We start from the raw sequence: 27,965 nt of genomic DNA on the forward strand, positions 1-27,965 counted from the left end.
GGAGTTAAAATCAATATCATTTTTGCTAAATATTGGATGCTGGAGAGTATAAGGTGTAGGACTGCAGGGAAGCCGACACAGAGCCATAAAGAGTAGCCCAAGGTGATAACTGCTGTAGCAGAGCGTTGAATAGGAGACAGAGGCACCTCTTCTTTTGGGCAAAGTAAGGATGGGTATAGAGCTACCTAGTTTGCAGGTAAGGAACAGAACTTGAGCCAACCTAAGTTTTCTCTAGGAAGTAAAAGGCAAGGCCATCTGCTGGGCATAAAGGAGATGGAAATGGGGTTCAGAAAATGAGAAGTGGTAAAAACTGAGAATCGCTGCCTGGAGAATGGAAGAAAAAACTTAAACAGAAAAAGATTGTCCCCACCCATGTTTATAGCAGCACTATTCATGAGGTCTAAGCAACCCAAATGCCCATGGACAGATGAATGGATAAAGAAAGGGTGGTATATACATACAATGGAATGTTATTCAGCCTTAAGGAAGCAAATCCATCTTGTCACATGCTACAATAGGGATGAATCTCCTTGAGAACATTATGTTAAGTGAAGTAAGCCAGTCACTAAAAGACAAATACTATATTCTTATACTATGAGGTATCTAAAGTAGTCAAATTCATAAAAACAGAATTAGAGTTAGTCCCGCTAGGGACTAGGGGGAGAGGGAAAGAAGAGTTGTTTAATGGGAATAGAGTTTGTTGTCTGCGAAAAAGAAGCAGGCTGTAAAACAAAGAAATGCATTTATTTGGGGTCTTTTTTAAAAAATTGAAGTATAGTTGATTTACAGTGTTGTGTTAGTTTCTGGTGTACAGCAGTGATTCAGTTTTATATTGATATATATGTATATAGATACAGATATATAGATATATAGATTAAGCAGTTATTGCCTTCAAAATTCTATTGCTTGGTTGAACCTTAAATTTTATTCCCTGGACATTTTTTTAAATCCCTGATTAGATTAATTTTTAGTAGACCACTGTAGAATTTAGTAGTCTTGAGACTGAGTTTTTTTTTTTTTTTTTTTTGGCTGCATTGGGTCTTCGTTGCTTCGTGGGCTTTCTCTAGTTGTGGCGAGCGGGGGCTACTCTTTGCTGCTGTGCATGGGCTTCTCGTTGTGGTGGCTTCTCTTGTTGCAGAGCACGGGCTCTAGGTGCGCAGGCTTCAGTAGTTGTGGCTCGTGGACTCTAGAGCACAGGCTCAAGAGTTGTGGTGCATGGGCTTAGTTGCTCCGGGGCGTGTGGGATCTTCCCAGATGAGGGATCGACCCCGTGTCCCCTGCATTGGCAGGCGGATTCTTAATCACTGCGCCGCCGGGGAAGTCGCCGAGATTGAGATTAGATATTAGCTAACTATTAAAACCAGCGTAAAGCACAATAGTGCAGCCCTTTGTGTTACTATAAACTTCAAGTGATGCAACAGTGTTTTCTCTTTTCAGATATGTGTGTGTGTGTGTATATATATATATATATAATTGAATATAGTTCTCTGTGCTGTATAGTAAGTCCTTGTTGTTTATTTTGTATAAAGTAGTGTGTATCTGTTAATTCAGCATGGATGGACCTAGAGAATATCATACTAAGTGAAGTAAGTCAGGCAGAGAAAGACAAATACCATATGATATCACTTATATGTGGAATCTAAAAAAATGATACAAATGAACTTATTTAGAAAGCAGAAACAGACTCACAGACATACAAAACAAATTTATGGTTATTTGGAGTCTTAGAATTACAATTCAGGGAGCACAGATTCCAGCAGCCACCAGAACAGTGTCCCCTCTGGGAAACAAAAGGCAGGAGTTTTTAAAGGAAAACAGAGAAGCACACTTAGTTTCCAAAAGTTTTTTGTGAAGAGTTGTGACTGGAAGGTATGTATTCTTTTTTTTTTTCCTGTTACAATTTATTGACTCATCAAGTGTGTTTCACTTATTATCAGTAAAGGCACACTTCTGCACAGTTCCGCAGGATGCCTTTCTCAACAGATAGCTTCTTCTTTTTTTTTTTTTTTTTAAGTCAGCGGGGTCAGCACAGTTCACAGTTTAACAGGATGGAGCCCTAAAGTATAAAGTGGAGTTCCTGCTGACAGCTCCTTCCAAAACTTTCAGATCTGCAAGATGAAAAAGTTCTGGAGATCTGTTTCACAACAATGTGAATATACTTAACAGCAGTGAACTGTACACTTAAAAATGGCTAAGATGGTGATTTTTTTTTTTTAATTTTTATTTTTTGGCCGCACCGCGTGGCTTGCGGGATCTCAGTTCCCCGACCAGGGACTGAACCCAGGCCACGGCAGTGAAAGCCCGGAATCCTAACCACTAGGCCACCAGGGAACTCCCAATGTTGTGTTTTTCTTGGTCACAATTTTGAAAAATAAATTTAAAAGTAATTAATTTTTTTAAAAGGATTGCCCCAGTGGTGCTAAAAACCAACCAAAGTTGTAAGTCATAAATTTGTCATACCACCACTCCACACAGGTGTGGAGATTTTCTTCTAGGTACACTCTTCAACCAGAACATAGGAACAAGAACGCAAAGACTGGATTGCTCTGGGTTTAGAGGTGAGCAGGTTAGGTGGAGTAATATTGTGGCGAGGGAGGAAGGAGTTAAAGTTGCTAGCAGAAAAGTAAACCATGTGGTGGTTTTGAGGTCTTTGTGGATCAAGTAAGAAAAGAAAGCACAAAGATCTTGTAGCCTGGACTGTCGACTGAAAAAAAATGTGCAACCTAAAAGTTGAGAATTATGTTTTATTCAGCAGACTTACTGAGGACTTAAGCCTGGGATACAGCCACTCAGCGAGCTCTGAGGGACTGTTCCAAAGAGGTAAGGGAGGAGCCTGGATGTGTAGGAGTTTTTGGCTGGAAAAAAAAAAAATGTAGTTGAACATCAAAAGATTATTGCTAATCACAAAAACGTGCATCTCAGGTTAATGATTTTAGTGTTTTCTTGTATGGGAAAGGGCAAGAGATCGGGCTTATTGAAAGCATTCCTTTGATATGCATGTTTTTCTCCATCCTGAGTTCCCCTTAGGTCACACCGACCTGGTGCCTGCAGTGGCTGATGGCTGTTTGGCCGAAGCATCCTCTGTTTACTGAACTGGCAGGGACGTTCTTTGTCCACATAACCATGTCCTCAGAATTTAGATATTCTAATTCCAAAGAGCGCAGTGACTTGATCTAACCCCAACATCTTCTTGTGGGTTTTGTTTGATTCTGTTTCCTATTAATTGAATTTAGAAATGGAATGTATACGGTATGCTTGCAAAACTGCAATTCAACACTGTTAGGCAAGCCACTAGGGAAGACGTTACTAGATGATTGCTTAGTAAGCCTAGAATCAGAACTTGGAAACTTGATTTATCCTTTGTATACTTGATTTGTTCTTCTTAACAGTAGGTCTTTCAACTATGGTAGCGTAATGGAGGAAATCTTTTTTTTTTCCCCTTCTCTTTTCAGTTGCTTTCTTCTATGCATAATGTGAGTTTTAAAATATTGTTGTGTCATGACATGACAGACAGTGTCAACCATGGGGCTCAACACTAGAATAGTATAAAGATAATCTTAATATAGAGATAATCCCCTGCTCTAGGGATAATCCCCTGCTGTGGGATAATCTTGCCAAGGAGACAGTAATATTGATATCTGCTTAGACATAACTCTCCATTGGATGATGCTGAATGGGCACTGCCATCAACTGTCTCTGAAGTGGGTTTTTTTCCTTCCTTTCAGCTAAGGTTACCCTACTACTCTTGTCCTAAACAAGGTGCTAAATAAATGATTCAAATATATCACATTCCAATCCTGTGTCAATAAAATCCTATCCAATGTCTTGATTGTTCTTTGGGCTATATCCCAATCTCTTTTTGACTCTCCTACTTTAGTTCTGCAGAAAGTTAATCACATCTATTAGATATAGATATCACTAGCTTAAGTCTCAGAGGAAAGCCGTTTTTCCCTTTTAGGTAGCGGGGCATGTTTCAAAGCAATCAACAACATCTACTGAGTCCTGCTATGTGCTCAGCACCATGATTGACCTGAACACAAGAGTGAATAAGATCTGACCTCTGCCCTCAGGGAAGTCACTCTAGTTGGAGACCAGTAACGATACACAACTACCTCACAATGTGTTAGGTTTAAGTACTCTACTTGAAATAGATAAAAAATATTATGAGGGCCCAGTGGGAGGAAATGTTCATTTTTTCTGAAGGAGTGTGAGTAAATATCAGAAGAGTAGTGCAATGTATCTTCTGTGATATGTATAATCTTTTTCTTCTCAGCCTTTCTCAACTGCATTTCCAATCTGTAATATAAATTTTAAAATATGACTGTTATATCTTTGGAGAGGAAAGACAGTATCATCCAGTGGGCTGAACACTAGAAGAGAAATGACATCTGCAAGTTTCTCTATATTTAACAGTTATAGTTTATCAAAATGAACTGCTCATGTCTCCTTAGCAAGTTTTTTTTGTACTGACAAAGTCTGCAGAAGAATAAGATTAAGTACACAGCTCACTTCCACCAGGGGTCTCTACTTTGCAACCTGGGATTTTCCTGGTAATGACATTTATCATTAAATGTGGTAATTTTCCACTCTCTAGTGGTACATCTGTTGGCAAATTTGAAGAGTTTGTTGTTAACCTCTAGTATCTAAGCTGTAGGTGAATATAACAAATCGTTTACTCCAGGATGGTTGTGAAATTGTGATCTATAACAAGAAATAGATATTTGGTCTTTGTCCCATTTCTGGCACAGAGCTCCAAAACCCTTGGAATTCCCGGAGATGAGAACAATAAAGGTGTCTCTTGTTATGTTAATGAGGTGACTTTTAGAAAGCACCTAAGGATGGGGGCTGGTTGCCAAGAGTACCAGGCATGAGAATTAGGGGGTTGGAACTTTCAGTTAGGGTTGATATAATCAACCCTATTTTAACCAATCCCCCATCGCCAATGATATAATCAATCATGCCTATGTAGTAAAGCCTCCATGAAAACGCCAAAGGACGGATTTCAAAGAGCTTCCAGTTTTGTGAACATGTGGCGATTTGGGGAGGGTGGTGCACTCACACTGGGAGAAGAAAAATGAGTCCTGCTTACATGGAAGCATTGTGCCCTTTCCCCATGCCTTGCCCTATGCACCTCTTCTATCTGGCTGTTCCTGAGTCATATCCTTTTATAAAAAGCCAGTGATCTCGTTAAGTAAAATGTTTCCCTGAGTTCTGTGAGCACCCCCCAACAAACTAATTGACCCAAGGAGGGGGTTGTTGGAACCTCTAATTTATAGCCCATAGGTCAGGAGCACAGGTGATATAACCTGGCATTTGAAATGGGGGTAGGGAGCTAGTCTTGTAGGACTGAGCCCTTAACCTGTATCTCCAGTTAGATAGTGTCAGAGTTGAGTTGAATTGTAGGAAACCCAGCTGGTGCTTGAGAATTGCCTTTTGAGGTGGAGAAAAACCCACATTCACACACATCAGAATTGTGACCAATGGTCTTCTTTCTTCTTTTAAAGGCCCAACATGCAGCAAAAATAGGAGCCGATGGCATCGCTGTCATTGCACCTTTCTTCCTCAAGCCGTGGAACAAAGGTAGGTAGATAGGTCAAAACGCACGGTGCTGTACATGGTCCACTTCTTTATGCCTCCATTCCAAATGGTTGTATTTAACTCATGAAAGTAAAGTCTTAGGGACTGGAGGCATGAAGTTGCAATGGTACAGTAGTTCTCCGGAATATTCAGCCTCCCTGGACCCATAAAAGAGAAGAAAAGACTCCATTAAAGGACTTCAGCTCTTTTGTCAAGTAATCTGATTAGGTCATCCACCAAGTCCCGGATCAACCTACAGGTGCCGTGTTTGGGTCAGGTGTCCACTTTTGGCCAGTCAGTTGCATAGTGTGTCAGAGTCACATGGCAAAGCATGAGACCATTTTTCTCAAAAAAAGAGGAATAATGGGCATTTTGAGACTACATGTACTCTTCAAATTTTAGTAAGTGATGAATTTGAAAAGAGACTTCACAGAAATATCCATTGTCTTCCAAAATATCAAATTATTGTTTTCTCTATGGAAACTATTTTTGGTTTCCAGGTATACTGAGTCTTTTTAATCCTTTTGATTAGCAAAAATGCAGTACAAATTTTAAAAGGATTAAAAACAGACAAGATGTTATTCGTATGCATGATTAAATAAATCCATAGCTAAATGCGTAACAGGTCAAAATTATCATGAAATATGACCTGTTATCAGTAAAATAGTTGTTAATATTGGTAAATAATTTAAATACTGCTATTTGGGAAATTTAGAGTGAACATTTTTAAAGTGTTTTTCACACGGTTTTAAAAAATTTTGCATAAATATGTTTTGCATAAGACAAGGGAAAAATAACAAATAATACACAATAACTTTGTCACAATATTTATTATCACAGTATTCAAATGTGTTCATAAGCTTCTCTCCCACTATTCAGTGGCATCCAGCTGTAAGCAGTTCTGCTGGATTTATTTATCATCTGTAGTAATGTTGCTGCTGAAGCTCAAATTGGATGATGTAGACAATCCCAATTCCTCAGTAAACCAGAGTGAACCCTCTTCTGATATATCTGAATTTCTGTCCGAAAGGGAAAGGTGCCAAACTCCGGTCGAGATGTGCTACTACTTTTATGACTTCCCATTTTGAGCAGACGTTGTTTATCTGTTTGTTGTAGAATTTACTGTTACAACTTTATTCTGATCTTAATGCAAAGTCTTTGCTGTTCACTGACCACACTTACCCTTCCGGGTGAGAGGAAGAGGATCCTGCCTGATGGGCTTCTGATTTTTTTTTTTTTTTTAAAGATTGATGGATTGATTGATTGATTGCTATGTTGGGTCTTCGTTGCCGTGCGAGGGCTTTCTCTAGCTGCGGCAAGCGGGGGCCACTCTTCATCGCGGTGCGCGGACTTCTCACTATCATGGCCTCTCTTGTTGCGGAGCACAGGCTCCAGACGCGCAGGCTCAGTAGTTGTGGCGCACGGGCTTAGTTGCTCCGCGGCATGTGGGATCTTCCCAGACCAGGGCTCGAACCCGTGTCCCCTGCATGGGCGGGCGGATTCTCAACCGCTGCGCCACCAGGGAAGCCCGGGCTTCTGATTTTTGTAAGAGTATTTCATGAGCTTCTCTTAATATGTGGGAAGATTTGCACCAGTTTTTTAATAGTTCTTTAGTATGGTAGGAAAGTGATCCTCTTTATTTTGGCCTTTGTACAGAGAGGAAAATAAAACTTTGAATAAAGTGAATTGCAAAGACATTGCAGTAGCAGTCTCAGAGGTGGTAAGAGTGGTCAAGAATGTTTGGCTTCCCAAAAGGATGGTTGCATTTCATTAGATGGTTCTCTCTCTTTTTTTTTTTTTTTTTGCCTGCGCGGCCTGTGGGGTCTCAGTTCCCCGACCAGGGATCAAACCCACGCCCCCTACATTGGAAGCGCGGAGTCTTAAGCACTGGACCGCCAGGGAAGTGCCAAGGTTCAGTTTTTACTGGGCAAAGCCAGTGTTTTACACTTGTTCACACCATGACTTTTCCTGCTGTTCTTTCAGATGTCCTGATTAACTTCCTAAAGGAGGTGGCCGCAGCGGCCCCTGCGCTGCCGTTTTACTACTATCACATTCCTGCCTTGACAGGGGTGAAGAGTAAGTACCGCTTCTTTTCATGTTCCTTCACCTTCACCTCTCACATCATACCCTGTTTCACTAAGAAACCCAGACTCCACCCCACCTCACCCTGTATCATGAAAGCATAAGACTGTTGACTAGATGGTTCCAACAGCTCCAAAATAAGTCACTCTTATCAAAAATAAGTCAGCCCTTATCAGTCATTGACACCACCTTATAATGGAAGATTTTTAAGTATGAAAGACGAGTTGACCCCTTCGTACTTGTAGCAGACAACTTGTGTCTGTCACACACACCCCTCCGTCTTACGTGGGAAGACATAGCCTGTAAGCCCCACTAAGACAGGGATTGGGTCTACCTTGTACCCTACTGTGTTCTCAGCACCTGGCACGCAGGAAGGTACTCCGATCTCTTCTCACTTTTCTTTTAGGTTTTCTTTTATCATTATCGTACTTCTCCAGCAAGAAGATTGTTACAGTTAGATGAAATTTCTTAGGAGGTTATTTTTTAAATCCCATTCCTTTCTAACTTCCTTAGAAGAAAAAATAGGAGTTGTGCTTTATAAATATCCATCTATTGTCTTCAAGGAACAGAAGATTTAGGGTTACAATTTGACAAGTACAGAGGAACTAGGAGGCAAGGGCAAGTGATTATGTTCAATATGTTCAATCTGCAGCCAGTTGCAGCTGAGAGCAACCCCTGGCAGCTCAGTGCAGATGTGTGGCGCTGGATGAGATGTTCTCTGATATTTTCTGGGGGTGTACAGGTGAATGAGACATTTATTGTTTTGAACAGTTCGTGCTGAGGAGTTGTTGGATGGAATTCAGGATAAGATCCCCACCTTCCAAGGGCTGAAATTCAGTGACACAGATCTCTTAGACTTCGGGCAATGTGTTGATCAGAATCGCCAGCAGCAGTTTGCTTTCCTTTTTGGGGTGGATGAGGTAAGTTTCCCCCTGGCATATCCCAGCAGGTTAGTTTCCCTCTGCAACAATTGATGTAGCCGCTTATATAGTAGCATCTTTTCTCTTTTTCATCAAAGTTAATACTCTTTGTCTGTTTCCGATCAGCAACTGTTGAGTGCTCTGGTGATGGGAGCAACTGGAGCAGTGGGCAGGTAAGCAGGACTCATTTTCCCCAATGCTTATTAGTGTAAAATCCCCCACAGAGGCAATCATCGCCTGCGCAGTTGTATTTCTTCCAAGTACACCTTTTCTAATAGAAATTGCCTTTCTTTGCCACATTCTCGTAGTGAAAAGGAATGAACTAGGGCTTAGCAATTTGTTAGCAACTCAGTCACTCTTATAAGAAGCATCTGTTGCAGTTAGGGGTGAGGCACAGAAGCTGAGAGCATGCACAGAACTTCTTTATCAGAAATTATTTGGTTACAAATAACAGAAAGCCATTCAAACTAGCTTATGGGAAAGAAGGTCAGTTATTATAAAATACTGGGAAATTTCATAAAACCCAAGGGGAGGAAGTGCAGTGAGGTCTCAGAGAAGATGAGAACCTAAAACTGCAAAGCTCTCAACAGCCAAGGCAGATCATTCTCCACCTGTGGTCCTTTGGACATCTCTTTATTTGCCTTTCTCTCCAGATGGGCTTTCTCTTCTTCAGCATGCACGTGGCCAGTCATGGTGCCCAAATGGGGCATCTCAGGATATCACTAGATAGCACTGCCAAGTCAGGTGTGCATGCAAGGTCCAATCAGCTGCAGCTAGGAAGGTAGAATCATGTGGCCTGATGTCTACTCAGCAGAAGGCCTAGGGACGTTCAATTTAGCACGTCCACTGCACATGTTAACCTAGTTCAGTAGCAGTGTGCCTGCAAGCAGATTGACTGAACTATTTACATTAACTGAAAGTGTATTTCCTCCCTGTGGGAAAAGTACAGGGGAAGCAAAGTAATATAGCATATCTTGGTGAGCATGGCTTTGATGAAGAGTAGTTGGGTTAGATGTAATGGTAAGTAATGGTTTGTTCACTGAGCCAGGATGCCTGCAACATCCATCATCACTACAGGCCATTTCCGCCAAGGAAACCTGAATGCCTGGATCTGCTGACCTTGGAAATTCTTACTTTTTAGACTTTTTTTTTTCTGGCCTCCATACTAGGCATTTTTATTCTGTCAACAGAATCTGAAAGCAAAATACATTTGATTACACTTCATTTCTCCTTAATTATGATCACATTCCTCTCTAAATGAGGATACATCTGAGACCCCTGGATTCAAATCAGAGTATTCTGAAACCCCTTAGACATTCACGCACATATTGCGACTTTGGGTGTTTCACATCTGCAGGTAACTTATCTCAATGATTATACTTTATTCTTCCCTACTTTTTTACCAGAAGATAATGTGAACTTCACATTCTCGGAATGCCTTGTATTGACTCCAGGGACTACATTTATGAAGTACCAACAATATTCTGTTCCTGGTACACCAAGATAAAACTCTTCTGATCCTGAGTTACTGTAGGAGAAGTCATTAGAAACTGGGGAAACATCTTTGTTCTGAATTTCTAGAACCTTCTACCTTGCTGGTTTCTCTAACAATTCAGTGATTAGTCTAAAATATTTATCTTTATTGGTAGAGTTAGAGATTCTTTTCTAAGTCAGCAAGAACACTTTATGAGATCAAATAACATTCTTATCTCCATTTTTGTTGAAATGTAATAGAATAAGCAGTATGAAGGGATGGAAAGCTTCTCGACAACTCTGTAGCCCTTCTTTGAGACATAGTTTCTTCACAGCAAAATGGAAACCACACCTACCTCACAGGGCTTTGAGAGGATTTAGGCATGGTTTATGTCAGGCACCCGGAATACAATAGTCAATAAATGGTCCTCGTATTATTATTATCAGTATTAATATTATTATTAGAAACTAGTCTCTGGGTAACATATAACTTGGCAAACAATTTAGGTTATCTGCTAGTATTTGCCTCTCTTACTGTGGTGCTACATTCACCCAGTTTCTCAGCATAGGGTTTTTAGGACCCACCTCAGATACTACATTTTATCCACAGTTCTGACCTAGCATTGCACCTCTGTGTGTGCCCTGGGCCAGATGTTACCCTCAATCACTCCTTGGCATATACACCTCTGTCTTTCACTTTTTTTCTTTTTTCTAACTTTACCCTTTTTCTATTTTTCTCCCTTTTCTTTATTCCCTTTGATGTTCTCTGCCTCCTCTGCACTGCTTAGTGTTGCTGGAAAACTCAGAACTGAAGACACCTGATCCTTTAATAGATTAGGGCCTAAAAATAGACTTCTGGAAGGCTTGGTAGATTTTTCCCTTTTGAGCATTAGAGGGGTTTGAAGAGCTGGACCTTCTCGCTAAGTTATTGATCCTGCAGATGTGCTGTTTTCTTTCCAGTACCTATAACTACCTGGGAAAAAAGACAAACCAGATGTTGGAGGCTTTTGAACGGAAGGACTTCTCCTCGGCCCTGAACCATCAGGTTAGCTTTCTTTTCCCTTCACATAAATCACAGCCTTTTTTCTTTCCCACTTGAGAATTCTTATTTTCTCTCATCAGCATTCCTACCACACCTGCCCTCCTTAAGATTGCCTAGCTGCTGCTTTCTGTATTTTCCTTCTTTTTCTTACTTTTCTTGTTTAAAACCAAACCTGTCCCCATTATCCATGTTTCCTGCATGTCTCATCAGGACAGGCCCCATACAGGAATGACTCCTTTCTGTTCCTCCTAGAAATGATCTTATTTTTAGTCTACATTCAAAGTATTTTTATGACTGGGAAATAATGGTGATAGACTTTTGGGGAAATGACCACATGCCATCCCCTTGAGAACTTCACACCTGAGTCACCAGAGTATATAAAGAAGCTATGAGGCTAGTGATCTAAAAAGGGAAGACTTAATCCAAAGTCAGAGCAGGTCAGTCCTCTTTGCCCTGGAAATGTGCTGAGAACTGAAAACATTCACCAGGCAGGAAACAAGAGCCGAGTAGGTGATCCAAAAGGAGACAATGGCTTTGAAACAGGAAGGGAAAAGCAGCAGGATCTGAAGTGTTCCAGGGAAGACCCCTGGGGGAAACGGTGGCTGTTGCTAATGTTACAGGGAGGACAGCCTAGCTGTCCAGAGAAGGAAGAGCCTCACCGAAGGGTAGAACCAGTCCCACAGCTGGTAGTGTGTATACATTAGGTAAACAGAATAAGGTGGAAAGAAATAGGGTAGGCACTACAGAGAGACTTCTGGAGGCCGAGAGGCCCAGGAACTTTCAGGATCATAAAAGTGACTGAGGGCTTCCCTGGTGGCGCGGTGGTTGAGAGTCTGCCTGCCGATGCAGGGGACACGGGTTCGAGCCCTGGTCCGGGAGGATCCCACATGCCGTGGAGCAACTAGGCCCATGAGCCACAGCTACTGAGCCTGCGTGTCTGGAGCCTGTGCTCCGCAACAAGAGAGGCCGCGATAGTGAGAGGCCCGCGCACCGCGATGAAGAGTGGCCCCCGCTTGCCACAGCTAGAGAAAGCCCTCGCACAGAAACGAAGACCCAGCACAGCCAAAAATAAATAAATAAAAATTTAAAAAAAAGGGGCTTCCCTGGTGGCGCAGTGGCTGAGAATCTGCCTGCCAATGCAGGGGACACGGGTTCGAGCCCTGGTCTGGGAAGATCCCACATGCCGTAGAACAGCTAGGCCCGTGAGCCACAATTACTGAGCCTGCGCGTCTGGAGCCTGTGCTCCACAACAAGAGAGGCCGCGATAGTGAGAGGCCCGCACACCGCGATGAAGAGTGGCCCCCGCTTGCCACAACTAGAGAAAGCCCTCGTGCAGAAACGAGGACCCAACACAGCCATAAATAAATAAATAAACAACAACAAAAAAAAGTGACTGAGAGGAGTGTCCCAAGAAAATGAGTGAGAATGAAAGGCATAAGGAAGATCAGAGCAGGTGGTCAGTCCCAGTAAGTTTAGATAAGGGATCTTTTGAACAGGACAGGCCACCATCAGGGCAATCAGAAATTACAGAGCAGAAGCCACAAAGCATCCTGGAGGTTTGAGGGAGTAACCTGAGCTCCAACCAAGAAGAGAACAGGAGGAAGCAGTTGCCAGGAGTGATTAAATACATCCCTACTCTTTAGCCCTGAACACTGAGCAAGCCTAAATCTACTTCCTACTTAACTTAAAGTTTAAATAGCTTATTTAATATTCACCTTTATTCAGCCCCAGACCAGGTGAAGCTGAAAGCACGAACAGCGTAAGGACTTAGGAAGCTATGTCAACTAGATTAAACTTTGGCAAGACTTTGGTTTAAATTAAGATATGAAGTCTGAATTGTGTGGACTCTGCCATCTCTTTTCTTTTTTTTTAATTAGTTAATTTATTTATTTATTTATTTATTTATTTATTTATTTTTGGCTGCCTTGGGTTTTCATTGCTGTGCGTGGGCTTTTCTCTAGTTGTGACAAGCGGGGGCTACTCTTTGTTGCGCTGTGCGGGCTTTTCATTGTGGTGGCGTCTCTTGTTGCGGAGCACAGGCTCTAGGCATGCGGGCTTCAGTAGCTGTGGCACACGGGCTCAGTAGTTGTGGCTCGTGGCTCTAGAGCGCAGGCTCAGTAGTTGTGGTGCACAGGCTTAGTTGCTCTGCGGCACGTGGGATCTTCCCGGACCAGGGCTTGAATCTGTGTCCCCGGCATTGGCAGGTGGATTTTTAACCACTGCGCCACCAGGGAAGTCCCTGCCATCTCTTTTCATATACGATTTTCTTTTTCCTAAGTTTCCCAGAAAAAATTATTTCTGAACATTTCAACCTGTTCTGAGCTGAATGATGTGAAAATCATAGGATAGAGTAAACTGTGAAACAGCTGTGATACGGAACCTTCCACTTAGTGGTTTCTTTTACTGGCTGATTCAATTTCCATCTCTTTTTCTTTTTTTTCTTTTAGTCCTACTTAAATAAATCATCGCACCCAAAACAGTATTGGTAAGCAGTTTAGTTTACCACATTCTGGTTGTTCTTACAGAAAGCAAGTGTGAGCAGGTCTCATTTACTCACTTATTAATATACCATGGGCTAAACTGAATGTATAATTTCAATAAAACTGGTCTCTGCCCTAAAGGAGTTTGCAGTCAAGTGAAGAAACATATAAGTAAAAAGTTAGGGCTAAACTTACTCATTCTCATGGACTTTATTTTTGGCTGTGTTGGGTCTTCGTTGTTGCGGCGAGCGGGAGCTCCTGTTTGTTGCGGTGCACGGGCTTCTCATTGCAGTGGCTTCTCTTGTTGCGGAGCACAGGCTCTAGGTGCGCGGGCTTCAGTAGTTGTGGCACACGGGCTCAGTAGTTGTGGCGCACGGGCTTAGTTGCTCCGTGGCATGTGGGATCTTCCCGGACCAGGGCTCGAACCCGTGTCCCCTTCATTGACAGGCAGATTCTTAACCACTGTGCCACCAGGGAAGTCCATCATTCTCATGGACTTAAATGCCATCTGTTATATTTACAAAGTGAAATGACACATGTACAGAGATATTCCTCATAGCATTGTTTATACTAGCAAAAGACAGAAACAGCCCAGATATCCACCCATAAGGAAATGGTTAAATACATTATGTCTGAGTTATTTAATGGAATTATATACAGTCCTTTAAAAGGATGAGATACTTTTATATGCACACATCTGGAGAGATCTCAATGATATATTAAGTGTAAAAAAAGCAACGAAGTAGAGACTTCTGAATGTAATGTGCTATACTTTGTGTGTTAGGGAGAAAAAGAACATGTGCATATATGTTTGTAAGGCTTGATATCAAAATTCTATTCTGCATTGACTTTTTTATTACTAGTATACAATTGATTAAAACAACATAAAAGTAAAATGTTATTGAAAATGCATCTCTTGATGAGATGAATGGGAATCTTTTTTTTAAGAATTGCTTCATGAATTTGTGGATGAATATCCTTTAATGCTAAGATGAGTTAAAGTTCAGCATCAATACTATTTCTGTTTTTTTGTTTTTATAGAAATAAGTGCTGTGAAACCCTGTTTATATATATTAGTAGATAAGAATGGAAGAAACTTAGGTATAGCAATGTCACTCAGTTCTTTGAGCAGTTTTTGAGTCATATGCTTGATCATTTAATGATTTTCAACTGACAACCTGAATCACAACATTAAAAGCAAAGTTGAAAGGAAAAAATTGAAAACCCTATGATTCTTCAGAGGACTTGTTATCCATTAATTAAAGGAATCACTCTGTTAGCTCTCTTTGTTAATGCCAATACCAACATTTTGATTTGCTCCTTTATTTGGTTCCCAGAGGTGTCCCAAGGCAGCGATATAAGAGGTATGTCTTTATTTTTTCAAAAGTAGGAGAAGGACTGTGAAAAGGGAAATATAAAAGGACAAGCTACACCTCCATTATGTGCAAATTCTTATTCTGATCAATTTTAGAAATAGCACTTATGGAAGTTGAGGGTCTAGAAATTGCCATATATCTTAGCCTTGACCAAGTGCCCCTGAGGTATCTTGGAAAGTACCCTAGAGGTTAGAGTACCCCAGTTTGGAAACTGCACTAGCTGATAAGTTTACCTCTGTAACCTAGGTGGGTAAAGGTTACCTTCCTCATCCTAACTCTCTATTGTACAATTCCTTCATTGGAGCTTCTTTTCTTCATGGGCTCATTTCATAAAGCTTATATATATGAAAAGATCCTACCTTATCCTGGGTAGATCTCAGCCATCCTCACTTGGCTGTTCTTCTCCACTCCAACAGACCTTCAGAAAACTAAGGTGTGTGGACTTTTTAGTTTGGGGCTTCTGCAATTTGACCTCTAAATTCTTTAAATTATCACAGTTTAGTAATACTGACTATAGATTTGTTTGTTCCTTTCCAGTTTTGTATTCAGAGATTTATCAACTTTGTGGTCAAACTAGGTAAGTTTCCCACTTTGTCTCCTACTGGAGAGTGTAAAGGAAATAGACTTTCTCTGAGGGTTTACTCTTTTGCCAGGATTTACTCTTTTGCCAGATTTTTGGCATTTTAAAAGAGGCCTCTTGAAGACAGTTTTTATGATCTAAAAGAATGTATCTTTAGAGAGCTCATTTCAGACTTCCTTGGGGGTTGGAGTTTCCATGGTTTAGTCAAAGAAAGACTTTTTTTTTTCTTTCAGTTTTTTTGAGATAAAATTGACACACAGCACTGTATAACTCTGTTTCTGTTTTATTATGTTTGTTCATTTTTTGTTTTTTAGATTCCACATATAAGTGAAATCATACAGTATTTGTCTTTTTCTATCTGACTTATTTCACTTAGCATAATACCCTCTAAGTCCATTTGTGTTGTCACAAACAGCAAGATTTCATTTTTCTTTATGGCTGAGTAATATTCCATTGTATATAAGAGAGACTTAATCTTAATAAACATGATAAAGCCTTATCATGAAGGTAGCTCTCAGTCTTCCACCATTCATAATAAGCCTAGGAGGGCCATTTTGCATTTAGCAAAGTATATTCTATATATTTAGCCAAGCTAGTATTTTTCTTCCCAATGCTCAATTGTTACTGTAACCAAATTACCTTAGTAAAAGAAAGTTACTTCTCGTACCTTTGATCCAAGAGCAATAGCCAGTTAAGAAAACAAATATCTTCCTGTGCTATATTCTGGATTATTTCCTTAGATCTACCTTCAAAATCACTAATTCTATCTTTATGTTTTCCACTGTTTAGTTTTACTGATTATGTATTTTTAATTTCCAGCATTTCTTTTTGGCTTTTTCTTCCAGATCTTCCTGTTCTTTATTTATATGCCCTTCTCTTAGCCTATGGCTGCTATTCTTACGTTTATTTCTGTGAAGCCTCTTTCAGAATTTTGTATCATCTTTTCTCAGGATGTAAAATTTGTCAGTTGTGCATTTGCTGTCTCTCATGCAGCTTCTTTTTCCTCGTGTGCTTTGTAATTTTTAACTCTGATTTCATCTTCAGAGACAGCTGTTTTCTGGAGAATCCATTGTACTCTAGGTTGTGAGGTGTCCTATCAAATGATTTTACATTTGCCTCTGCTAGGACACTATCGTTTCATCAGTTCTAACCAGTCTTTAGGTATATTTCTTAGTATGGTTCCTGTACCAAGCACATAATGCAAATACGGATCCAGCATTCATATATGACACAGGCTTGGGATTTCATTTATATGATCTTTTTCCTTCCACACCCTGGCAGAAGTCATGCTTCCTTGCCTCTCAGGCCAGTGGGCCAGTTTTTTTTCTATTGATTTTCGTAGAAGGCTGGCTACCAATTTTATATGGGGAGTTTAATTCCAGCTCCTTGCTGTGTACAGACTCAAGGCTTCATCTTGCATTCCTGCCCTAGTCTAAAACAGCAGCATTGAGTCATAAACTACCTTAAATAGTGCATTTCTCAGGGACTTCTTAGATGTGTTTGAACTAAATTGTGACCTAGTGACCAAGTCCTACATCATTCAATCCACGACAGTGTATCCCTGAATCAGATTATCCTCATGGACCATTGGCTTCAGCTCCTCCTTACCACTCTGACCTCTTTATTCCTGATACTTGTCGTTCCTCCTTCTTGCTTCTGAGGTTGACTTTGAGTCTCACTTTGTTTTGTTTTACAGTTTGTCAATTTGTTAAAAAGTTTCCAGCATTTCTATATGTTTAAAGCAGGAATGGGGATTTCCTGCATCTGCTCAGTCTGCCATATTGACAAGAAATGTTCCCATCTTTTAGTTCCACTTTATCCTGTTATAGTAATCACTGTAAGAATATGATCTCTTCTTTTGAGTGTTTGTGGCAAAGTGGACAGTGCCAGCCATGTTTCCTCATTTATTTTTTCCTGTCTAGGTTTTGGAGTGTCGCAGACCAAAGCCATCATGACTCTTGTCTCTGGGATTCCAATGGGCCCACCCCGGCTTCCACTACAGAAAGCCTCCAGGGAGTTTACTGATAATGCAGAAGCTAAACTGAAAAGCCTAGATTTCCTTTCTTTCACTGATTTAAAGGATGGAAACTTGGAAGCTTGTAGCTAGCGCCTCTCTCTATCAAATCAGGGTGTGTACGTTGAGATATAATCCACTTTGAATAGTGCATTCATTTCTCAAAAACTTTTTAAATGAGTTTGAACTAAACTTTCCTAGCAAATGAAATCTTGCATCAATCAACAAGTATTTAAATACCTACTATGATCTTTTAAAAGTTTTAATTTGTGAAGGGGCAAAAACTCTAAAAGGAGTTATGAGCCCTAAGTCATTCAATATTTCACAGAATTTTGGTGGAGGAGTTTTTGCATAAATGGATAAGATGGAATCAAGAGGAGAATTGTAATTGATTAATTCCATCTGCCTTTGGGAGCTCGAATTGTCTTGATTTCTGGTTGTTAATCCTATTTTAAAGTTTTCTAATTTTAAACCACCATAATGTACTTTCATTTTAATAAATGTTCATTTGGAATCTAGGACAACTCTGAGCTATTGCATTTAGGCAGACATACTAACTTCAATGCCAAATTACAGTGTGACTCAACTATGCACAACTGTTAACAAACCAGTTCACTTGGCTGCTCAGTCTAACTCTAGGATATCTGCTTTCGGATTAATTGAGTGCGATGTCGCAATTTTCCCCAAAAACATTGGGTTAGGTGAAGACTTGCTTCAGTTACTATAACTAAAGGGCCATTAGGGTGGTTTTCACATAACAAAGGAAAGGTCTTCCCCAAAGAATGAATTCAAGTCTCTAATTGTTGCTATAGAGAACTTCTCAAAGTTTCAAAGAACCAAAGAGCTCTCTGCTCTGGGCACCACAAACTTCCCCTTTCCTCACTGAGAAGAAAGTGTCCCTCAACAGTGCCCTGAATTATTGGAAGTGAAAGCCAGCGTCCCTTCTGCCGTGAGCCCAGGGGCTACTTCCTGTTATTTCCCAGTCACATTTTCACACAGTCACTTTTCAGTGATAAGAGATTTAGGGAGGACCCCAAGATTTAACTTTAACTTTCTCTACACACCTTCTTTACTTTTTTCTTTCTCTGCACTATATAACTGGCTGCTCAGTTTCTCCTCTCTAACAAACCCTGGTGCATGCCTTCTAGTAACAAAGTGTACTGATGGTCAATCCTTAGTGATTTTAAACTGGACTATCCAGTCTAATGACTACCTAAGATTTTATTTTGTTTCTTATCTAATTAGTCTGCTCATTGGCAGAGGGAAAGTATTTGAAATTCATATCAGTTTACTCTATTTTTTAATTTTTAAAAATCAAAAAGAAAATGTTTGCAAAATGAGAATTTGAAATGATCAGTGGATTTAATTATCTTTGCTACCCTTCTCTTTATATCTCCTCACTCCTTTTTTGCCCAGGAATAACACACACTGTTTTCTCATATTTCTCTCACCTTTAGGAGTAAGGTATCTGAATTAGAAAATGAACCACAATGGCTTATGTGAGGTTATATTCTACCTCACTGAAACTTTTCTCTATAGCCATTAATTTCCTGAAAGAATAAAAGTGAGGTTTTTGTTAGTCTTTGGTTCTGAGGATGTCATATCCCTACTTAATGATACTAAAGACAAATTAATTTTTCAGTGAAGATAAATATTGTATATCCACTAAGCAATGAACTCTGCTTTTCCTTTTTTGCTCTTCTGAAATTAGTGCTTGGAGAGCTTTTATCATGATTAATGAGATCTTGTGAACACAAAGATAGTTAAACAAAATGACCAAGGGCTGAGTTTAGCTCTATGTATTTTAACATCCAACTCCGTAGAAACAAGGGACTTCTCTGGTGGCGCAGTGTTTGGGACTCCGTGCTCCCAGTGCAGGGGGCCTGGGTTCAATCCCCGGTCTGGGAATTAGATCCCACATGCATGCCGCAACTAAGGAGCCTGCGAGCCGCAAATAAGGAGCCGGCCTGCTGCAACTAAGACCCAGCGCAACCAATCAGGGAAGCGCAAAAGAGAAAACCATTCTACAGTTTAATACATACAGTGCCATGAGTGGTTTTTTACAGTTTTCTTTTGAGGATAATCCACTGAATTCTTCTGCCAATGACATTTCAGAGTGAAGTTGTCTTCAGGAGTAGATTTCCACAGAGACTCAAGAGTCTAACAGTCCAGTATATTTTACAGGTGATACCTGACAGTTTATGAGTAGCTGCAAATCATTTTTTTCCCCATTTTTTTCCCCAAAGTCTTGGATGATGAACAGGAATCATGACTTTCACCACCACTGTAGGTAGTGCGCAGATAAAGTTTTAGCAGCTTTCAAAATGGAGTTAGGAGAATTCAGGCCAACAAGTTGGCCCAGCACGTATTTCATTTCTTTAGTGGTTCCCTTAGCCACCTGGTTACCTGGATGACCTTGAACCTGAACATACGGATGTGCCAGAAGCTCAGGAAAGGACACCCTCTGTTTAGGGTCCCTTATTAAACAACACTTCAGCACACCTTGAAGAAGGTATAAATGGAAAATAGGGAAAGGTGTTCGGCAACATTACTGGGAAGCCTGTGCGGAGTGCACCTAAATGCAAGCCACGTCACCCTAATTTGTTTGTGTTGGCCTTCTAGAGGAAGGAAAACCATTAGAAAACTTTCAGGTTTTTTTTTTTTTAAAAAAAAAAAAAAAAGGGGGCTTCCCTGGGGGCGCCGTGGTTGAGAATCTGCCTGCCGATGCGGGGGACACGGGTTCGAGCCCTGGTCTGGGAAGATCCCACATGCCGCGGAGCAACTGGGCCCGAGAGCCACAACTACTGAGCCTGCGCGTCTGGAGCCTGTGCTCCGCAACAAGAGGAGGCCGCGACGGTGAGAGGCCCGCGCACCGCGATGAAGAGTGGCCCCCGCTTGCCGCAGCTAGAGAAAGCCCGCACGCAGCAACGAAGACCCAGCACAGCCATAAATAAATAAATAAATTTTTTTAAAAAAAGTGCCTTTGGTTTAAAAAAAAAAAAAAAAAAGAAACGAATGAGTGTTATTTATACAGCAGTGGGTTGCTAATAATGCCTTTAAACAAAAGTAAAATTTTGGAATATTATGAATTCATTGTTATCTTTGAATTTAGCTTTTAATGTTAAAACTAAAGTAATGACGTGAAATATCTTATTTATCACAATACTAAAAGCTGATTTTTAACATCTTTTCCAAGGTGGAAATCTGAGATTAGTTCATTGGAGGTGGTTGGGAGGTCAAAGTGATTTCAGGGACTGGTTTTGTTACTGAGTCCAGCAGCACCTCTTAGCCAGTGTTATCCATAAGATCCCAGTCCAAGGAGTAGTAGAGAGTTGGGTTCAATATAGTATGAAATAGCAAACAGTATAACATGGTTTTGTGGGAGGCAGGGTTGGCCTTATGCGTCTATGTCTGACCTCAGGCTGTGTGGGTTCAAGTCCCAGCTCCACCACTTACTATCTGTGTGACTACAGCATTATTTTTTTTAATATAAATTTATTTATTTTATTATTTTATTTCATTTACTTTCTTTTGGCTGAGTTGGGTCTTTGTTGCTGCGCGCGGGCTTTCTCTAGTTGTGTCGAGCGGGGGCTACTCTTCGCTGCGGCGCACGGGCTTCTCATTGTTGTGGATTCTCTTGTTGTGGAGCACGGGCTCTAGGCGTGTGGGCTTCAGTAGTTGTGGCACACGGGCTCAGTAGTCGTGGCGCACAGGCTTAGTTGCTCCGCGGCATGTGGGATCTTCCCGGATCAGGGCTCGAACCCGTGTTCCCTGCATTGGCAGGCAGATTCTTTTTTCTTTTTTAGAGAAAATTTTTTTTTTTATTATTAATTAATTAATTTATTTATTTTTGGCTGCGTTGGGTCTTCGTTTCTGTGCGAGGGCTTTCTCTAGTTGCGGCAAGCGGGGGCCACTCTTCATCGCGGTGCGCGGGCCTCTCACTATCGCGGCCTCTCTGGTTGCGGAGCACAGGCTCCAGACGCGTAGGCTCAGTAGTTGTGGCTCACGGGCCCAGTTGCTCCGCAGCATGTGGGATCTTCCCGGACCAGGGCTCGAACCCGTGTTCCCTGCATTGGCAGGCGGATTCTTTTTTTTTTTTTTAGAGAAAATTTTTTTTTTTTTTATTAATTAATTTATTTATTTATTTTTGGCTGCGTTGGGTCTTCGTTTCTGTGCGAGGGCTTTCTCTAGTTGTGGCAAGCGGGGGCCACTCTTCATCGCGGTGCGCGGGCCTCTCACTATCGCGGCCTCTCTGGTTGCGGAGCACAGGCTCCAGACGCGCAGGCTCAGTAGTTGTGGCTCACGGGCCTAGTTGCTCCGCGGCATGTGGGATCTTCCCGGACCAGGGCTCGAACCCGTGTCCCCTGCATTGGCAGGCAGATTCTCAACCACTGCGCCAGCAGGGAGGTCCCTACAACGTGTTATTTAACTTCTCAGCCATTCATTTATCGCGTTGATAGCATGAGAATGATAACATCTATCCTCTGGGCTTATTATGAGGGTCACACGTATGAAGACGGTCTTAGAATAGCGTCTGGCACATCTTAGGCAGAGTGAAGTGTTAGTTATTGTTAGTTTTTATAGCTGTCCAAGGCATTCGGTGTGTGTTCTTTATACAACAGAGGGAAGCATTACATTGCTGCTAAACCTTTTAACTCAATAGGTGCCAAAATAAAGTCGAAAATGATATGAAACCCAAGAATTGAAATTGAAGTTTGCATTTATTATTACTGGAGTCCAGATCATAGTGCCACCCTCAAAGATTTTTTCGTAGGTTGGGAATTTCTGACTGTGCTTCTAACAGCAGAGGATGGGGAATGGAAAATATCTGTGGGTTCTTGAATGATCCATGTATCACTATTTGGAACAAACAAAATGAGAGAATGACTTTCGCTAAGTGATTTCAGAGGAACAAGCAGGTCAAAGAGGCATAGATGAAAAAAGTCACCATCATTGAAAGATTTGAAGTATTTATGTGTGTATGGGATAGGAAGGTATGTGACATGACTTCTTGTTTTAAAAATGTCACTCTTGAAGCAGTGTGATGAGTAGATTGGAAGACAGACTGGGAACAGGTAAACCGTTAGGTGGCCTATTATGATAGGTAACCAATGGTAGAGCCACTAAGGAAGTGGCAGCAGGGATGGAGGGGAGGGAATGGAACGAAAAATATTTAGAAAGGATCAACAGAACCTAGATATGGAAGATACAGTTGGCCCTCTGTATGCGCGGGTTCCACATCCAAGAATTCAACCAACTACAGAAGGAAAATATTAAAAAAAAAAAAAAAAATTCCAAAATGTTCCAAAAAGCAAAACTTGAATATGCCACATACTGGTAAGTATTTACATAACATTTACATTGTAGATATTATAAGAAATCTAGAGATGATTTAAGGTATACAGAAGGATATCCTATAGGTTATATGCAAATACTATGCCATTTTATTTAAGGAACTTGAGCATCTGTGTAGTTTGGTATCTGCAAGGGTCCTGGGACCAATCCCCTGTGGATACTGAGGGACGATTGTACTTGCCTTTGTTCTTTTTTTTTTTTTTTTTTAATTATTAGCACCTTTACTTATTATTTATTTATTTATTTGGCTGTGTTGGGTCTTTGTTTCTGTGTGAGGGCTTCCTCTAGTTGCGGCAAGCGGGGGCCCCTCTTCATTGCGGTGCGCGGGCCTCTCACTATCGTGGCCTCTCTTGTTGCGGAGCACAGGCTCCAGAAGCGCAGGCTCAGTAGTTGTGGCTCACGGGCCTAGTTGCTCCGCGGCATGTGGGATCTTCCCAGACCAGGGCTCGAACCCGTGTCCCCTGCATTAGCAGGCAGATTCTCAACCACTGCGCCACCAGGGAAGCCCGCCTTTGTTCTTTATTTCATGTAACAAAACACCCCTAAACTTAGCAGCTTAAACCTGGAAACATTTATAAATCCACACAATTTCTGAGGGTTAGGAACGAGGAGCAGCTTAACTGGGTGATTGTGGCACAGAGTTTGTCACAAGGTTGCAGTCAAGCTATTGGCTAGAGCTTTACTCATCTCAAGGTTCAATTGGAGCTGGAGAATCTGCTTCTAGATTCACTTACCTATAGTTGTGGGCAGGCCTCTGTTCCGTGCTGGCTCTTGGCCAGAGGCTTCAGTTTCTCACAACATTATGGCAGCTTTCTTAGCCCAGAAAGGGAGATCTGAGAGAGAGATCCGAGAGAGAGAGAGAGAGAGAGATTGCACACAAGTGAGCCAGAGCTCAAAATAGAAGCCACAGTCTTTTAAAGCAATCTCAGAAGGAGCCTACCTTCCCCTTCTGTATGCTATTAGTCAAAAAGGACAACCCTAGTACAGTGTAGGATGGGACTACACAGGGAATGAATTCCAGGAGGAGAGGATCATTGTTGGCCGCGTTGAACGTTGCCTACCACAAAAATAAAAGAATCAGAATCGACACCCAGGAATCAAAGCCTGTGGGACATCATGTAGAGAGGCCTACCAAGCGTTTATATATATTGATCTGAAGTTCAAAAAGTTTGGATAGGAGATAGAGGTTTAGAGGGTATCAACACATAGATGGTAGTTGAAACCATGGGAAGAATAAGATTGTCCAGGCAGAGCATATATAGAGTGCTAAGAACAGAACCTGGGCATGACTGGCATTTGGTGTGCTTACAGAGGAAGTTGCATAGGAGTCTGAGATGGACTGATCGGAGACATGAGAGCAGAGCTGTGCTCGGAGGAACTCCAAAGTCCTCAAATGTGAGGGGTGGTGATGCTCAGAGAAGATTTGCTTCAGGAGTCTTATCCTTAGAGGAGAATGCAAAGCTCAGAGGAAAATGGGCAGCTGGCAAATGTCACCAGCCCCAAAGGACCAGGGTCTCCCAGCCACCGCTGAAGGCCTCTCTGAAGTGTGGAAAGCCCTGGAACCTCAGCAGTTGGGTACTATGTAGGTTCCATTCCCAACCACCTTGTTGCTCAGGACACAGACTCTAGGGCAGCTCAGAAGCAGCACAACTCACCATCGACTTCCCAAGCTGCAGGGCAGGAGACTGGAGCTGGAAGACCAGCATCCACCCCACCCCTGGCTCAAGGGAAGGGAAGACTAAACCCAGGGCAGCTGAAGCACCCGCCCAGACCAAGGCCAGTGGTGAGCTGGTAAATGGTTAACAACTGGCTCTGGCAGAGGATGCGGGGGAAAGGGCCCAGACTTGTAGCATTTGCCTATTTCTATGGTTAGATACTCCCACCATGGGATGAGGATCAAGATGGCAGAGTAAGAGGATGTGGAGCTGACCTCCCCCTACAAATACATCAAAAACACATCTACATGTGGAACAAGGCTCACAGAAAACTAACCGGAACTGGCAGAAGAACTCCTGTACAACTAAGGCGGCAAGAAAGATTCCCATGTAATCAGGTAGTGTTACTGCGTCCAAGCTCGCTCTGCTTGTCGCACGACACGGCAATAAATCGGGAGATGAGGTGCTGAGGCAAGGAATTACGACTTTATTCGGAAAGCCGGCAGACCGAGAAGATGGCAGACTAGTGTCTCAAAAAACCATCTTATCGGGGTCTGGATGCCAGTTTCTTTTATAGAACAGAGAAGGGGAGGAGGTGAGGAAGTAAAGTAAAAAGGCCATAAGTTTTGCAAATATCCCCTGGAATGGCCAGCCTCGGGGAGGGGGTGCGTAATTTCTTCTTTCTAGCAGCCATTCACAGGTGCACAGGGTCCGGATGTTTCCCTGAACAAAGGCATTTTGGTTTAACATTCAGGCAGAGGGGCAGGGTTCCCAGAGGCAGGCCATTATGTATAGACAGTATCCTTTTAGTGAACAATTAGCAACAAAAAGCAAAGGTTAAAGTAAAGAAGCAGATCCAACGTGGAGTCAGGGTTGGCGCTTCCCTGTTACAGTAGGATGGGAAGAAAGGCATCGGGTGGGGACCTGTGACTTTGGGAGGGGACTAAGGAAAAGGGAGATCGCACAGGTGGACACTAGCCCTGAGGAGTGGCTCAGGTCGAGCCACACACTGGGCGTTCCAGTCCTGGGGTCCTACGCAGAAGGATAAGCCCCTTTGGCTGCTTGGAGGACCACTGGGACAGATACAAAGGCTGGAGGAGCCTAGACTCCACTCGTGAGGAGTGTGCAGGTGCTGGTTTGCCATCAGACACGGTGGAGAGAGGTCTGCCCTAGCGGCTGCCTCCTTGCTATGCTCCCCAGTCTGAGCTAAGAGAACACCCTGGCCCCACTTATTCCACACCACAGCTTGGCAATGGACCTAGGGCAGCCAGGACCTGGGAAAAGACTTGATCTAGGGATGCATAGGTAACCCAGGGGCCTGGGGTGTGGTCCAGGTGGGGCAGCAGTGGCCATTGTTGGCACTCACTCAAACAGCACCACAGAAGCAGTCCAGACTTCTCATGGCAGCCCAGCCACTTAAACCACTATGACCCTCAGTCCCAGCCTGGCGAATGCACTGGCCCCAACCACTCCATACTGTAACTTAGCATTAGATGTGGGATGGCCACAACTGGGGAAAAGACATGACTTTGGGCTGCTTCTGAGCAGAGCTGTAGATGCCTACAAAGGCAGCACATTGAACCTCTGTAAGCACACGAGCCCCATTTACTTCACCACTCCCCTCCTTTGAGGCAAAGGCTTCAGTGCGGGGAGGAGTAAAAACATAAAGAGAACAAAGCCAGCCTGAGGCTGACCCTCAGGGCTTCCGCTCCAGCAACTGGGAGCAGACCCCACCCCTGATAGTGTGGTGACAGCCACTGAACAGAGAGGAAGTCCCACCTCACACCGTGCACAGGCTCTAGCTCCTCCAGCACCAGTCACACCCCCTATCAAGGTGATCGTGGCCAGCACACGCTGAGAAAAGATGTGGCTGGTGTCCACGTGAAATCCAGTCCTCGCACCAGAGACACTGGGCACACAGTCTACATAGGGATGCTCCCACATAAAAACACCTGTTCAAGACCACAACAGATAACTGTTTCACCTAAATTCATAGAGACAGAGAAAGTTAAGTAAAATGGAAAGACAGAGGAACTACTCTCAATTGAAAGAGCAAGAGAAAACCCCAGAAAAAATAATGAAACATGTAATCAGTCTACCAGACAATTCAAAAAGTTGGTAATAAAAATGCTGTGTTCATTATCTGCTACAAAACACTTGCAATTCACTTATGCTAGTTGGGTTTCACTTATCATAAAAAAAACCCTGCTGCTTTAAGCACCCTGGAAGGGACAAAGAAACGAAAGATTAACGTGTTTCCCCAAATGATTTTGTTCCTAGTTGAAGAGAGCAAACACATGGAGAAAATAAAAGAATGAGTAATGCTCGAGAATGCTGTGTTATTCTGATCATAGGAGCAACAGAGTTTTAAAGGGATTAATCACAGTAAGGTAGAAGAGTTGGGAAAAAACGTAGTGGAAGAGGTGAAATATAAGGATGGTAGGTATGATGGGGCCAGATAATTGATTAGTCTGGATTCTGTGGAACAACCCCAGTTTGAAATGTGTTGTATTGTTGCCTCCGTGGGAAGCACTAGAGTTCAAAAACTTAACAGTGACTACTACAATAGTTAAGAATCCAAATTATTCCAAAGACTCTGAAGACAAGAGGCTATCCAATGTGAGCAAAAACAACCTTGCAGTTTTTGTCTATTCATTAAACTAGTTTTTACTGAGCTCTGGATGTACCAAGCACTGCAGCGAGCTAGCCAGGCAGGGTTCCTGCCTTCACTGAGTTTATGTCTTTCAGGAGACGTTCACGTTAGAGTATCTGACTCACTACACCACCACCTACTGAACACCTATTGTGTGCCACATACACATGATAAGCTCCCTTCACATGCCATCCTGTTTAATTGCCTCAACAACCCTATAAAGTTAGCACCTGAGATTTCCAGTTCTGTCTTCGAAGGGCACCTCATCTACCACAGGTCCCTACGACAGAAGCTGCAAAACATTTTGCTGCATTAAAATGCTACAGGTCCCCAACTCGCAAAAAACTTTCAGAAGTAGGTATTGCACTACAGAAGGAAGCAGGGCCGGGGCGCCCGGGGCCAGGCACAGCGGATCTCCCAGGCGACGAGACGCTACCCGCCACTTGGTAGCTGCAGCCCCGCTCCTCCCTCTGGGCGCCCATTGTCCCAAGCTCGCTTTCTGCGCATGCTTAGCGCACTGACCCCGCCTTCCTTGGCGCCGCGATCGGAGCCATTTCGCCGCCGCCGCCGCTGCAGCCTCCGACTTCGTGCGTGTGGCTTTGCGTTCGCTGTGTGTCCGTCGCTAAGGCCGAAGCCACGGACGGTCCTAAGAGGGCTGTGCTCTCGGGTACCAGGAAGCGGACGCCGGTAAGGGAAAGACATCCTTGTCACCCGGTGGGCCCCGCGGCTCTGCAGCCGGGCTTTGTTGCCGGGGGCGG

General features: G+C 42.5%; 2 protein-coding genes and 1 long non-coding RNA gene across 7 annotated transcripts in view; 2 read left to right on the forward strand and 1 right to left on the reverse strand.

Annotated features, from left to right (window-relative positions):
* Positions 1-18,062, forward strand: part of NPL (N-acetylneuraminate pyruvate lyase) — a 36,342-nt gene extending 18,280 nt beyond the window's left edge. For 2 of the 3 annotated variants that reach the window (XM_007175190.3, XM_057543462.1), the window contains 7 exons: positions 5,505-5,580; positions 7,561-7,653; positions 8,431-8,579; positions 8,706-8,752; positions 11,013-11,097; positions 15,488-15,527; positions 17,453-18,062. In XM_007175190.3, the coding sequence (XP_007175252.1) occupies positions 5,505-5,580; positions 7,561-7,653; positions 8,431-8,579; positions 8,706-8,752; positions 11,013-11,097; positions 15,488-15,527; positions 17,453-17,637 (675 nt within the window). In that variant the 3' untranslated portion in view covers positions 17,638-18,062. The remainder of the gene's footprint in view (positions 1-5,504; positions 5,581-7,560; positions 7,654-8,430; positions 8,580-8,705; positions 8,753-11,012; positions 11,098-15,487; positions 15,528-17,452) is intronic. The other variant, XM_007175191.3, reaches the window with a different exon arrangement.
* Positions 802-27,853, reverse strand: LOC130707626 (uncharacterized). 3 transcript variants are annotated; one of them, XR_009007588.1, is made up of 5 exons: positions 27,730-27,853; positions 23,634-23,732; positions 15,310-15,378; positions 13,770-14,082; positions 802-5,735 (listed from the first exon to the last, which is right to left on the reverse strand). It is a non-coding gene; the product is annotated as an uncharacterized LOC130707626 (long non-coding RNA). The 3 variants fall into 3 exon arrangements; XR_009007589.1 differs by lacking the exon at positions 15,310-15,378; XR_009007590.1 differs by lacking the exons at positions 13,770-14,082; positions 15,310-15,378.
* DHX9 (DExH-box helicase 9) overlaps positions 27,752-27,965 on the forward strand; it is a 54,190-nt gene continuing 53,976 nt past the window's right edge. The window contains exon 1 of the mRNA XM_007175193.3: positions 27,752-27,894. The gene's annotated coding sequence lies outside the window, so the exon portion shown is untranslated. The remainder of the gene's footprint in view (positions 27,895-27,965) is intronic.

Source organism: Balaenoptera acutorostrata, chromosome 1 (assembly GCF_949987535.1).
Source record: "Balaenoptera acutorostrata chromosome 1, mBalAcu1.1, whole genome shotgun sequence".
In the NCBI taxonomy this organism is placed as follows: Eukaryota; Metazoa; Chordata; class Mammalia; order Artiodactyla; family Balaenopteridae; genus Balaenoptera; species Balaenoptera acutorostrata.